Here is a 12,209-nt window from a genome sequence, read left to right as displayed (position 1 = left end):
AATCACCTTAGCTTATAACATTATCCATGTACCCAAGATTTTGAATCATTACATGTCTGGCATCCATGTGTTCATTTTGACTCTCTCCAGAGGGTATTTGTTGCAGAATGATTAAAGGTAGATACTTTATGCTAGTTACACACCAGGAATGACATCTAAAAAAAGAACCCTGGTTCTGTTTATTGACTTGACATTACAGTTCAGAACAAAAGTTGGCAAGTCCATTACAAAGCATCTCTTAATCTGTCCTGGCAGAAGTCACTCAAAACAGCCAAGTTGTCATCCTGACTCCACAAGTCCTCTGTTCACACAGTCCAACAGATTGTTTCCCATGCCAAGCTCAGCTTCCAGGATCTCAGTTCTTGTACAGTCTTTTGTTTCCAAGCATGTATAAAGTGTCTGAAGTCACAGTCTCTGACCACCATGCATGAGAGATGTGTCCCAGTCCTGCCCGTTATTCACATCAGGAAGTCCTGTATCCATGCTCAGTGCCAGCAAAAACAAAATCTCGCACCTTGGCCATAGACACAGCGCTCACCACATTTAGGACAATTATCTGTAGCAAAGGAGATGTTCTTGGGCTGCCTTATTGCCCTGAGGGTTTCCAGGAGCTGCAGACAAAGTTGGGCAAATCTTACTCTGGAGACATGAGCCAACCTATCATAGCACTCCAGAGGGGCAGGGTATTGTTCCACATTCATCTTGCTCCAGTTGACTGTGTGCTCCAAAAGGTCCTTCAGGATGGGCATGGAGAAGCAATTGTTGTAGAAGTTGATCTTGGTGAGCTGAGAGCAATGTGTGAGGGCAGGTAGGAGGGCAATGAGCTGGGAGTCCTTCACCCTACATCCCTGAAAATCCAGAGTTTCTAGAGTATCTGCCACCTTTTGGAGGAGACATTTCATAGGCATCAGATCCAAATCTGTTAGAACCACACCTCTCATTTCCAGATGTTTTAGCTGAAAGACACTCTGGCAGTGGGAGAAGGAATCCAAGTCTGACTGTGAAAGTTGGTAGTGAGTGACAGAAAGGGAGCTCAGTGGCGTCATCAGGTGCCTAGAGATGAAGGGGACCAGAGGGTTAGTTCTGGCAAATGGTGATGGAGAGCATGGGGTGGGCTTTTCAATGTCTTAGAAGGGAACAGGGACCCCAAGCTGAGTGTGAGCAAATGATCAAAGATATTATCTGAGATGCTTCCTTTTGGAATCAGCTTAGTGAAGTCAAACCCACACTTGATCTGCTGGCCATAGTCTCAAGCAGAAAACCATTATACCCTATAAAACCCAGGATACCAAGGAGGAAGTTTCATGCCAGGAGAGTCCTGACAGGATCTAAGGACATGACCTGTGGCCTCAGTCAATGCTGCATTGCACCCTGACCTCTCCACAGTCACTCATGCTATCATGCAGATGCCCACACTCCCTCTTGTCTCATGCACTCAGCCCTACTGAGGGTCAAGCATTTCACTCACGGAGTAGTAGGGGGAGAGGGAAGGCTGTGCCCACGGATCTAAGCAGACAGCTCACCTTCTCACATTGCTGCTGAGTCCCTCAAGATCTAAGTACATTCAACTCTTCCTGTCCCCTTTTTGATGGATTGTTTGCCTATGATTCCAAGAAGAATTTCAAGCCCTCCTCACCATATCTGACCTACTCCTTATCTCCCTTTTGTCCTCTGCTTCAGGCATGCTCATTTAAGACTTGGAATCACTGCACATTACGTACATATTCTAAGGAGCCCCTAAATGTTTGTTCCCAGTGACTGACAGACAGGCATCCTGGACCACTAATCTTTAAAATGGAAGAGGAAAATTTGCTCTGCTAGCTGACCCAGTCCTCCATCCTTGCTCACCTGAGGACCTGATTCATGTGGTCTTTGAGGAAATGGACACCACTCATGGAGAGATGCTGGAGACAATTGAATTTGGAGAAGACAGATATGAACTCCTGGATAGACTGCTCTTCTCTGTCTCCTGTCCTATTGGCAATCTTGAAGACGTTCTTGTAGAGGGGTGCCAGGAAGAGTTTGCAAAGATTTCTCATCTGCCCAAAGCAGGAAGCAAATTCGGCCAGCTTGTACAAATTCCACTGAGTGTTCAGTTCCAATTCCTCAATATGCTCTGGATGAAATATATTCAAGATCTTGCTGATAAAGTCCATGGGCATAGCCCAGATCTTCATCTTTGCACAACACAAATGTAGGGAGTCCTTTCTCTGCTGGGCCCACTTCAAGAAGGCTGCTTGTGCTTCATCAAGGCGTGGCCTGAGGCACAACTCAGCTACCACCTTCAGCTGCCTCCTCACTGCATATCTGGGAAGGACCTTCACTACTGGCTTCTCATCCAAGGGCTCTGAAGAACAGCTATCATCCTCTGTACCAGCCCATATGTTCCAAAAGGCATGGTGCACATTCCTCAGGTCCAGAACCTGAAGTTTTCTCCTGCTGAGGGTGAACACATGTCAAGTATCAGCAGCCGCGATGACCCTCAGTAAGGGTTCACTAAGTGACTCTATAGTGAAATACCCCTCAGCCTGCCAAGCTGTATATTTTTTTAAACAACAGTGCAATGTGCACACATGCATGCTGCACAATTTTCTCTGAGCTGCATGTGTGGCCCTGACCACTTTCCTTCCTCTAAGTTACTCATTATTTCTCCCTAGTCCCATTATTAATGGTTTTAGGAATGGCAGGGATAGATAGGCACATTCTACTGTGAGGCTGCTTGGATCAAAGCCCTAATCCACTGATAACTGTCCTTAGTCCAAGCACACAATAGCTATAAGGTTCCTGAATCACTGTCTGGTGATCCCATCAGAAGCCATTCGCAATGACCCCACAATCTCTACTGTGTACCCCACATGGTCTCTTATATAATACTTGACCTTTGCTCACCTGGGGTGAAACCCTTTAGTCAGTCGCATGTCTATTCCATCTAGCACAGCTTGCAACATTTCCAGTTTAGGCGTCTTCATCAATGCCCCCACAGGGAGACAGGGGAAAGGCCACGCTGCCAACATTGCCTTTATGAGCTTGGTTTGTCTGCCACTGAAAGCCTCCTTGAACAGTGCTGGGAAGAGTACAGAGGGGAGATCCTCCAGAGAGGATATGGCCAAAGCCTCATCTCTCACCAGAGACTGAATTGCCAGCTTCTTGAGTGTGGCTGCGGTCTGAATACTCATCTTCTAAAGTCTCGAGTCAAAAGACTCCTGCCAAGAAGTCAGAAAGGAATACACGTTCAAGACAAACTTAATACAACTTCCTCAACATTATATCAACCACTAAGCTTCTGAGCTAATGCTCTAACAGTAACAGAGAAATCAATTTGCCTGTTCAACCTAAACTGGTAGTGGAAAGAGAGGCTCCCACAATGATAATGTGGAAGTCTTTATATCAAGCAAATATTCACATAATTGTCAGATCAAAATATTTTATGTAGGACCCTTTCTCAAAAACAAAATAAAATATCTCAAACCTATGCAAACAAAAAGTAACCGAGGAAACAAACATACCAATGTAAATCCATGAGTTATGGATCAAGATTAATTCCCAGAAAACAGAATGACTTGAGTGCATTTCTACAATATTGAATCTCACCTGTGTCTGTGAAGTAGAATATGTCCACAGAGCAAACGTGTGTGTAAAAGAGGCGATGGAAAACCTAAGGCAAGACACATGAGTAAATCACATGTGTCATTTCAGCTATATGATGTGGAAGGATATCAAGGATACCTGGCTTACAGGTCTACAGTGTAATCCAGGGTCTCACAAAAAAATAAAGACCATTACAGTGAAGGGGAAACATGAGGGAGCATTTTAATCAGATTGTCTGATTTGGAGCTTACCTGGAGGCACATGGCCAGCTCTAAGAGAGTTGGAACAACATACAGAATCCTTGTCTCAAACAGTTATATCAGGCAAAGTAATGGAATATACACACAAGCTATCATGGGATAGTATTGGTGATGAGGCTAAAATTTCATTTGCAATGAAACCCAAGATCCTCAACATGTTCCTCTTAAGGAGTCTGAATTTCTCTATATAAAACTGCATGACCCAAGGAGAAAAAATAATGGTTTACATACCAGTTGAGCAATGCAGATATGTTGCCAAATCCCAGCCGAATCAGGGAGATTTGCAAGATGCAAGCCTCTGACTGTGATATGTGGCTCCATGGAAGCCTTTATATACATCTCTGCTTGCCCCTCCCTATTGTAGCCACACCCTTCAAACCCAAACCGGAATTGGATTTCCTGGTCTAATCTCCACCCTTTAAATTATAGATCAAAGTTGTCATCATTTCACTCATTGAATCAGAAGGACTTGTGATAACAAATTTCCCACTCATCGTCATTCACACACACAAACACACCCAAAAGTTTCTTGGATAAATAAAAAAACATTCCATTTGTTAATACACCATACAACACCATGTGGGTACATTTATTCCTTCATTTGCATAAGATCTATTCAGTTTTCAAGTTGTACCAGTGACCATGTCATGCTCTGAATCCAAGGTTGTTTTAGAGGTCCAATTCTAGGAATCCTTCAGCCTCAGAAACCTTCTTATGGCTAGGATTATTGTTATGAATAACTATTTCTTGTTTGATTTTATTCATGTGACCAGAGTTTGCATCAGGTAAGGGTTTAATCAGTTTTTGATGAGAGACACGACATAATTGGAAGATATTCTTTTTCACTGGATTTGGAACAGATTGCTATGTCAGAGACAGGAATATACATTGAAGCTCAAGGAATGAAGTGGATGCTCGGTCAATAAATTTCAGCATCAACCACTCTAGAGGTGGTGCCGGAGCATAGCTTGACCCCATTACTATACTAGCCAGGGTTCTGCATGTACTCAGATGGTCGGGAGCTACCCCACATACAGGAATTCTCCCTACAACTCTCTTTGCAGCAGACAAGATGGGGCATGCAGCAAGGATGCTGGGACATCCCTGAGATAGGATGCTCAGTTCATGGTCATGTTCATCGAAATTGTAAGTCGTAGTATTGTGTGATCTCTACAAAGCCTGCTTCCTAAATGGACGAAAGCAAACAGAAAAAGGAGGGTGTGAGGGAGATGGTGCCCTTGGCTCCCAAGGAAGCAGAGAGTAAGTCAACTAGGATCAGCCAAAAAGCCTTCCTCAAGGAGATGTAATCTAGAGTGGGACGTGGGCTGAAGGGTTGCTTTAGAAAGTGTGAGCACCTATCAATCTTCTATTCCTATCATCTATGTGGTGGCTAGAAATGATCTGTGATTACAGTTCCTGGCAATCTGAAACCCCATTCTGACCTGCTAGGGCAACAGGCCTGTGAGGGTTATCCATTCCTATTTGTACACAAGCACCACTACCCATAAAATCAATCATCTTAAAACAGCAGCTCTATCTTGGGTTTTGTGGCACACACCTTTAATCCATCCCCTCAGGAGTCCAAGGTTGACTGGGTCAGTGAGTTCAAGGCTACCCTCATCTAAATAAAAAATTCAAAAACCAGTAAAGCCTATGGAGTGAGGATCTGTCTTATAATTAAACCAGAGCTGAGCAGGGTAGCACAGACCTAAATCTCAAGAGAGGCAGGGGCACCTTTGATGTTGAGGCCAAACTGGACCACAGAGTAGCTTATGGGACATCTAGGGCTCTTAAACAATGAAACCCTGCCCCCAAACAACAAAACAAAGAAACACATAAACAAAGTGTAGTTTACTAGATGGCGCAGGTACAATCCTTAAAACTAGCATTAGGGAGGTAGTAGCAGGTGAAGGACTAAGGTCAAGGTCAGCATGTTGTTCAGACTGAGTTCAGGAAGAAGGAGACATGTTAAACAGACCATCCCTTTCAAAAACCAACCAAATAACCCAACAACCAAACAACCCAAAACCAGACAAGCAATCAAGCAAAGCAAAAATTACCCAAAACACAATTCTAAAAGAAAATCCTCCAGAGAGCTTAAGGTCCAGTGAGATGGCCCAAAGAGCAATAGCACTTGCCGCCCAAGTAAGTGCTGAGTTCAGTAATGGGGCCCTCGGGTGGAAGGAGAGAAACCACTGCAGTTTTGAGTCCTCCCCCATCTACACGCATGCTCTGCTGCTGGTACACCAAGATGCAAATGAAGCAAGACAGTTCTCAAGTACAGAACAGCATGAGAGCTGATCCAGGAAGGTGGTGAAAGCTTCAGGAGACTGAAGAAGGATGGTTCCAAACTGACTCTAACCTAGCCGACATAATGTGATTCTGTCTCACCCAACCAAATACCAATAATTGTAGCTCAGTGGTAAATAGGCAGCTCAGTCTCTTGTCCTAGTTTTCATGAATGAAACCCAGTGAAGGTTCTTATCCCGTTGGTCAAGAGAAAACAGGTTTCTCCAAAGAGCTAAGGATGTCTCTTGGGAAAAGCAAGGAGAAATCCATACTGGAAAGAAAGAATTTCAGTGTAAATTGGGTCCAAGGTAAAAGAGACATTGAGCTGGATGGCACTGATGCCCAGGGAATTATGGAGCCTAGGGGCTACCACTGAGCTTGATAAGTTACTCAGCACTATAGTTCTTAATGGAAGAGTTAAAAGTACCTCTGGTCAAAGATAAAGATAATGACTCATTTTTACTGCGCCTGATAAATTTCCAGCCTTAGACACAATGTAGGCTTTTGCCAAAACACCCAAGGGTGGGAAAGGGGCTTTGTTCAGGTCCAGGCTTGTACTCAGTGGGAGGGAATAGGTTCCAGATCCTATTATATTCCTGCAAGCTTATTTGGAGAGATTTTCTGTGATTGACCTGTGTCCCTCTGCGGAGCATGTCCTGGGTGTCCTTGAAGAAGTTCGTGCAAAGGGTGGGGCACAGTAGATTCTTATGTTTGGTCTGCATGGTTTCTCCAAAGTGCTAGGAGCCCTGTCCTGGTGACTTTGGCCTTCTGTTGCACGATTGTCAGAGTAGGAGGTTGGGGAGCCTGGCAGGTTTTCTTGTTTTGGTTTGTTTCTTGTTTGTTTGTTTATGTGACTTCTGCCCTTGAGGGTTTCCTCTGGACTTGACTGAGGATGCGATCCTGCTGCTAAGCCCTGTTCTTTCTCTGGCCAACATAGTCCAGCCCCTTTGCTGATCTGGTGCTCTGAGATATTATTCTGGTAGCTTGCTGCCCTCTACCACCAATGAATGTGTAGCAGCTGCTTCACAGTTGTGACCTTAGAATTTAGCCACTCACACAATTGCACACACAATTCCTTTCTGTTGTCACCCCTGAGCTACACCTGTAGGAACTTGGAAGGAACATTGTGTGACTCAGAACACCTGTTTGCTGCCCAAAGCTGTGAGCTACCATTAACTTCCTTGATTGTCAATTGGATTTAACAGGCAGAAGCCACAGACTATAGGCTTGGAATCCAGTGGAACTTCTGCGAACGGCTTCTCCCAACATTTTCTTCAGAAATTTGGCTATCACAGGACACTGGCAACAATTAGGCTTGATCCTCAACCTGTGAATATCTGGTAACTTTCTTCCAGAAGTGCCTAGTGAGTAATCTCAGGGGCAGGCTTGCCAGTTCTAAGGTTGTGAAGAAACTGTCCTTAAGACTGGGGCTCACGTTAACGAGTCACTGGCCTTCTCCATGTTAGAGGTGCTCTCATAATCAAGAGTGATACAGCTCACAACCTTCAAGTTTCTAGGACTGTACTATATTATTTCTCACATTTGGATACTGAGATCCTTTCCTGTATTGAACCCCAGCACTAATTTTATGGCTGCCTAGATGAAAGAGTTTCCATCTATAACCTAGGCTACATGCAAAGTAAAGAGTCCATACCTCTGCATCCTTGTGTGGTAAGAGCCTTTTACCTGTCTAGCTCCTGTCTTGTTGGCTTATCTGTAGACTATGTGCCAAGCTGATCCTTGATCATGTTTACCTCATATTTACTGAATATATGGTTCAGCAGTTAAGAGCACTGGGGATACAGGACACAGAAGCTGCAACATATAAGCAGGCAAATGAACCTGATGTATTCGTTAGAGAATCCAGTACTATAAAATGCTCAGTTATATCTCCATCCCCTTTACATTGCTTTTCCTTTACTGAAAATAATTCTTTCATAAAATGTGTTGTAACCCAAGGAGAATGAAGGAGAAGGCCCTGGTCCTGGAAAGGCTCAATACTGCAGTGTAGGGGAATATCAGGACAAGGATAAAGGAGGGGTTCGATTGGGGAACAGGGGGAGGGAAGAGGTCTAATGGGACTTTTGGGAGGGGGTGATCCAGGCAAGGAGAAAACATTTGAAATTTAAATAAAGGCCAGACAATGATGGAGCACTCCTTTAATCCCAGGACCCGGGAGGCAGAGGCAGGCAGATTTCTGAGTTCTTGGCCAGCCTGGTCTTCAGAGTGCATTCCAGGACAGCCAGGGCTCTACAAAGAAACGCTGTCTTGAAAAAAACAAATCCATAGCCCTACCCCAAAAAGAAATGTAAATAAAGAATACATCTAATTTTAAAAAAAGAAAAGAAAAGAGAGGAAAAAGAAAAAAATGTGCAGGGGGCAGAGAGTAAAATAAAATAAATATAAACTTAGCTATTTATATATGTAGCATGATGTCTGACTGAAACAACATTGTTTGAATAATTTACATATGTTAATTATCAGGTATAAGTATATACTAACAGTAGCCACAAAGCTTCACAATCCTCATTACTTTACTGTATATCAAAATTAGCATATTTAATGATTTTTAGTGTAAATATGAGGCTTAAGAAAACATGTTGCTACCATATTTCAGATAGAATGTGTTTCTATTTAGTTTGCAGTAGGCAACATTTAACTGTGAAACATATCTAGCTCCCTATCTATCATTTCTTTGGGTTTTCATTAATTCATTTGTGTATTCGCTTTACCACCTGATCACATCCTGAAGTTGCTTTCTTTCCATACCTACCCTGTGACCCTTTCCCCCTCATTTCCTGCTCCCATTCTCCCCAGAGAAGAAGAGGCACACATGCCCTACCCCCAGCAGTTTCCACAATGCCCTGGCACACCAATTTACATCAGCTCTAAATACATCCGTGCCCACTGGGGCCAGACAAGGAAGCCCAGCTAGGGGAAAAGTTTCCCATGGAAGGCCATGAAGTTGAATAAGAGAAACCCTGCTGTCTGGTTTTTATGAGACATGCAATAAGCCCAAGATTCGCATCTGCTCCATATGTCCAGGGAGCCTAGGTCTAGACCTTGCATGCTCTTTGATGGTGGGTGGTTCAGTCTCTGATAAACCCCAATGAGTCCAGGAAACTTGGTTCTCTTGATCTCCTTGTGGTAAATTGACACCATAGGACTCCCTCAATCCTCCTTTTGACTTTTCCCCAACTCTCTCTGAATTCTGCCTAATGTTTTGCTGTGCATATCCTTCTGGTGCCACCAGATGCTGGATGAAGATTCTTGTATGACAATTATGCTAGGATTCTGTTCTTAAGCACAACCAAGTATCATCAAGAGTGTCAGAGTTTGGCTTTCTGACATGGGTTAATCCTCATGTTTCTCCAGTCTATAGTTGGCTATTCTTTCAAACTCAGCTCCAGGTTTATACCTGCACATATTGTAGGCAGGGAAAATTTTAGATGGAAGGTTTTGTTGGTGGGTTGGTGTTACCTTCCCCCCACTGGAAATCCTGCCTGACTACAGGAAGTGGCCACTTTCAGTCTCCCTATCCCCAGCTCCTGAGTTTCCAGCCAAGGTCACTCCCATATACTCCCAGGAGCCTGCCCCATCCTGTGTGTCTGTCTTGTACCTGAGATGCCCCCAAATGGATTGTATTTCTCTCTCCCAGCACAGTGGAGCCGGCTCCTCCCAACACACTTGATTTCCATACCTCTCTTTGTGTCCCATACCAGCACCCATACAGTTCCCTCTGATCAACCACTAGTAATATACATTCTATTTACCTTACCTAGTGAGATTCAATCATCTTACCTAGGGCCCTAATCTTACTTAGTTTCTTTGAGTGTTTGGATTGTAGCATGCTTTTCCTGTAGTCTATGGGTAATATCCATGTATTAGTGAGTACATAGCATGCACATTCTTCTGGGTCACAATGACCTCACTAAGAATGGATATTTTTTGAGTTCTATCTATTTGCCTGAAAACTGCATTATAATCCTTATTTTTAATATATGATTAGTATTCCATGACAGAAATGTACATGATTTTCCTTATCCACTCTTCAGTGAGAGACAGGTGGTGTGCTAACAGTTTCTGGTTATTATGAATAAAGGTGCTATGAATGAAGTTGAGCAAGTGTCCTTGTGCTATGGCAGAACAAGTTTTGAGTTTATGGCCAGGAATTGTATAACTGGGCCTTGAAGTAGAATTATTTGTGATAATCACCCAGCTTGATTTCCAAATATGGTGTGCAAATTTACACACTCACCAGAAATGCAAGATTGTCTCCCTTGCTCCAAATCCTCACGTGCATGTGCGGTCATTTCCATTTTTATCCTAGCCATGCTCATGTGTATAGGAAGGAATCTCAGACTCCTTACAATTTGCATTTTCGTAGGAATGTTGGATATTTCCTTAAGTATATCCTGGCAATTAGAGCTTTCCTGTTGAAAATTCTTTGTTGAATTCTGTACTCCATTTTTATTTTAAATGGAGTATTGGGTTTTTGATGTCTAATTTCTTGAGGTATTTACATTGTTTGATATCAACCCTCTGTCGAATGTACAGCTGGTGAAGATATTTTTGCCATTACTTAGGGTACTGTTTTGACCTACTGATGCTGTATTTGCCTTACTGAGGATTTCTACTTTCTTGAGGTCACACTTGAAAAGTATTGGCCTTAGTGCCTGATCTATGGGTGTTCTGTTCAGGAAGTGTCACCTTTTAAAATGAGTTCAAGAGCCCTGACATTATTAATGATATTCTCTAAATAGAATCCTAGAATAACTATCTTTTGAGACGTTTCACCCAGCCACCGCCAAAAACAGATGCAGAGACCCACAGACAAATATTAGACAAAGTTCAGGGAATCTTGTGGAAGACTAGAGGGAATATTGAAGGAGTCAGAGAGTTCACGGACACCAGAAGAAAACCTACAGGATCAACCAACCTAGTCTCATGAGGGCTCAAGGAGATTGAACCACTGGAGCCCAACACTAGCTAGGCTGCTGCTCAACAACTAAGCTCAATTAATACACCTGAAACTTCACATATTCTCTTCACAGTGTGTTGCAGGGGAAAATCATTGGAGACACACACAACTCAAGCAACCTCAGTTTAATAAATTAGTTCATTTTGTGAAATATTTGTGAAATGGAGGGCTTTTTAAGACTTTTTCATTTTGGTGTATATGCATATGTATTGTGCATAATGTGTAAAAGCCAGGATCCACAGATATCTGAAGAGATGGACCTACCACCTGAAGCTTGAGTTCCAGCTGGAGGCATCTGATGATAAAAGTGCTGAAACCAAACTTTGGCCCTCTTTTCTAGCAAAATGTACTATTAAAACAGGAGTCACCTCCTTTAATACGTGGGGTTTGGCTTCTTTGATTGGTTGTCTGTCTGTAGAGCATGAAAGGAGTTTGCTGTGGGCAAGCATGGAGCAAGTTCAAAGGTTCAAAGCAACAAGGCCTGTGAAGTTCATTAGCAGGCAGGGAGAGGAGGGATGGGAAGGAATATAAAAGAAGTGTGAGAGACATGTAGGTTGTTCTTATGAATTCTTCTTTAGCACATGCTAACCTAGAGATCCATATGTGAATCACCTTAGCTTATAACATTATCCATGTACCCAGGATTTTGAATCATTACATGTCTGGCATCCATGTGTTCATTTTGACTCTCTCCAGAGGGTATTTGTTGCAGAATGATTAAAGGTAGATACTTTATGCTAGTTACACACCAGGAATGACATCTAAAAAAAGAACCCTGGTTCTGTTTATTGACTTGACATTACAGTTCAGAACAAAAGTTGGCAAGTCCATTACAAAGCATCTCTTAATCTGTCCTGGCAGAAGTCACTCAAAACAGCCAAGTTGTCATCCTGACTCCACAAGTCCTCTGTTCACACAGTCCAACAGATTGTTTCCCATGCCAAGCTCAGCTTCCAGGATCTCAGTTCTTGTACAGTCTTTTGTTTCCAAGCATGTATAAAGTGTCTGAAGTCACAGTCTCTGACCACCATGCATGAGAGATGTGTCCCAGTCCTGCCCGTTATTCACATCAGGAAGTCCTGTATCCATGC

At 43.1% G+C, this 12,209-nt stretch overlaps 1 protein-coding gene across 1 annotated transcript; it reads right to left on the bottom strand.

Moving 5' to 3' along the window:
- Positions 1-485: 485 nt before the first annotated feature.
- LOC127696292 (PRAME family member 8-like) lies at positions 486-3,176 on the bottom strand. Its single transcript, XM_052198862.1, has 3 exons — positions 2,890-3,176; positions 1,849-2,439; positions 486-1,053 (listed from the first exon to the last, which is right to left on the bottom strand). The coding sequence occupies exons 1-3, from the start codon at positions 3,174-3,176 to the stop codon at positions 486-488; spliced, it is 1,446 nt and encodes a 481-aa protein (XP_052054822.1).
- Positions 3,177-12,209: the final 9,033 nt, after the last annotated feature.

Source organism: Apodemus sylvaticus, chromosome 11 (assembly GCF_947179515.1).
Source record: "Apodemus sylvaticus chromosome 11, mApoSyl1.1, whole genome shotgun sequence".
Taxonomy (NCBI): Eukaryota; Metazoa; Chordata; class Mammalia; order Rodentia; family Muridae; genus Apodemus; species Apodemus sylvaticus.
This window is presented reverse-complemented; position numbering and strand designations above follow the sequence as displayed.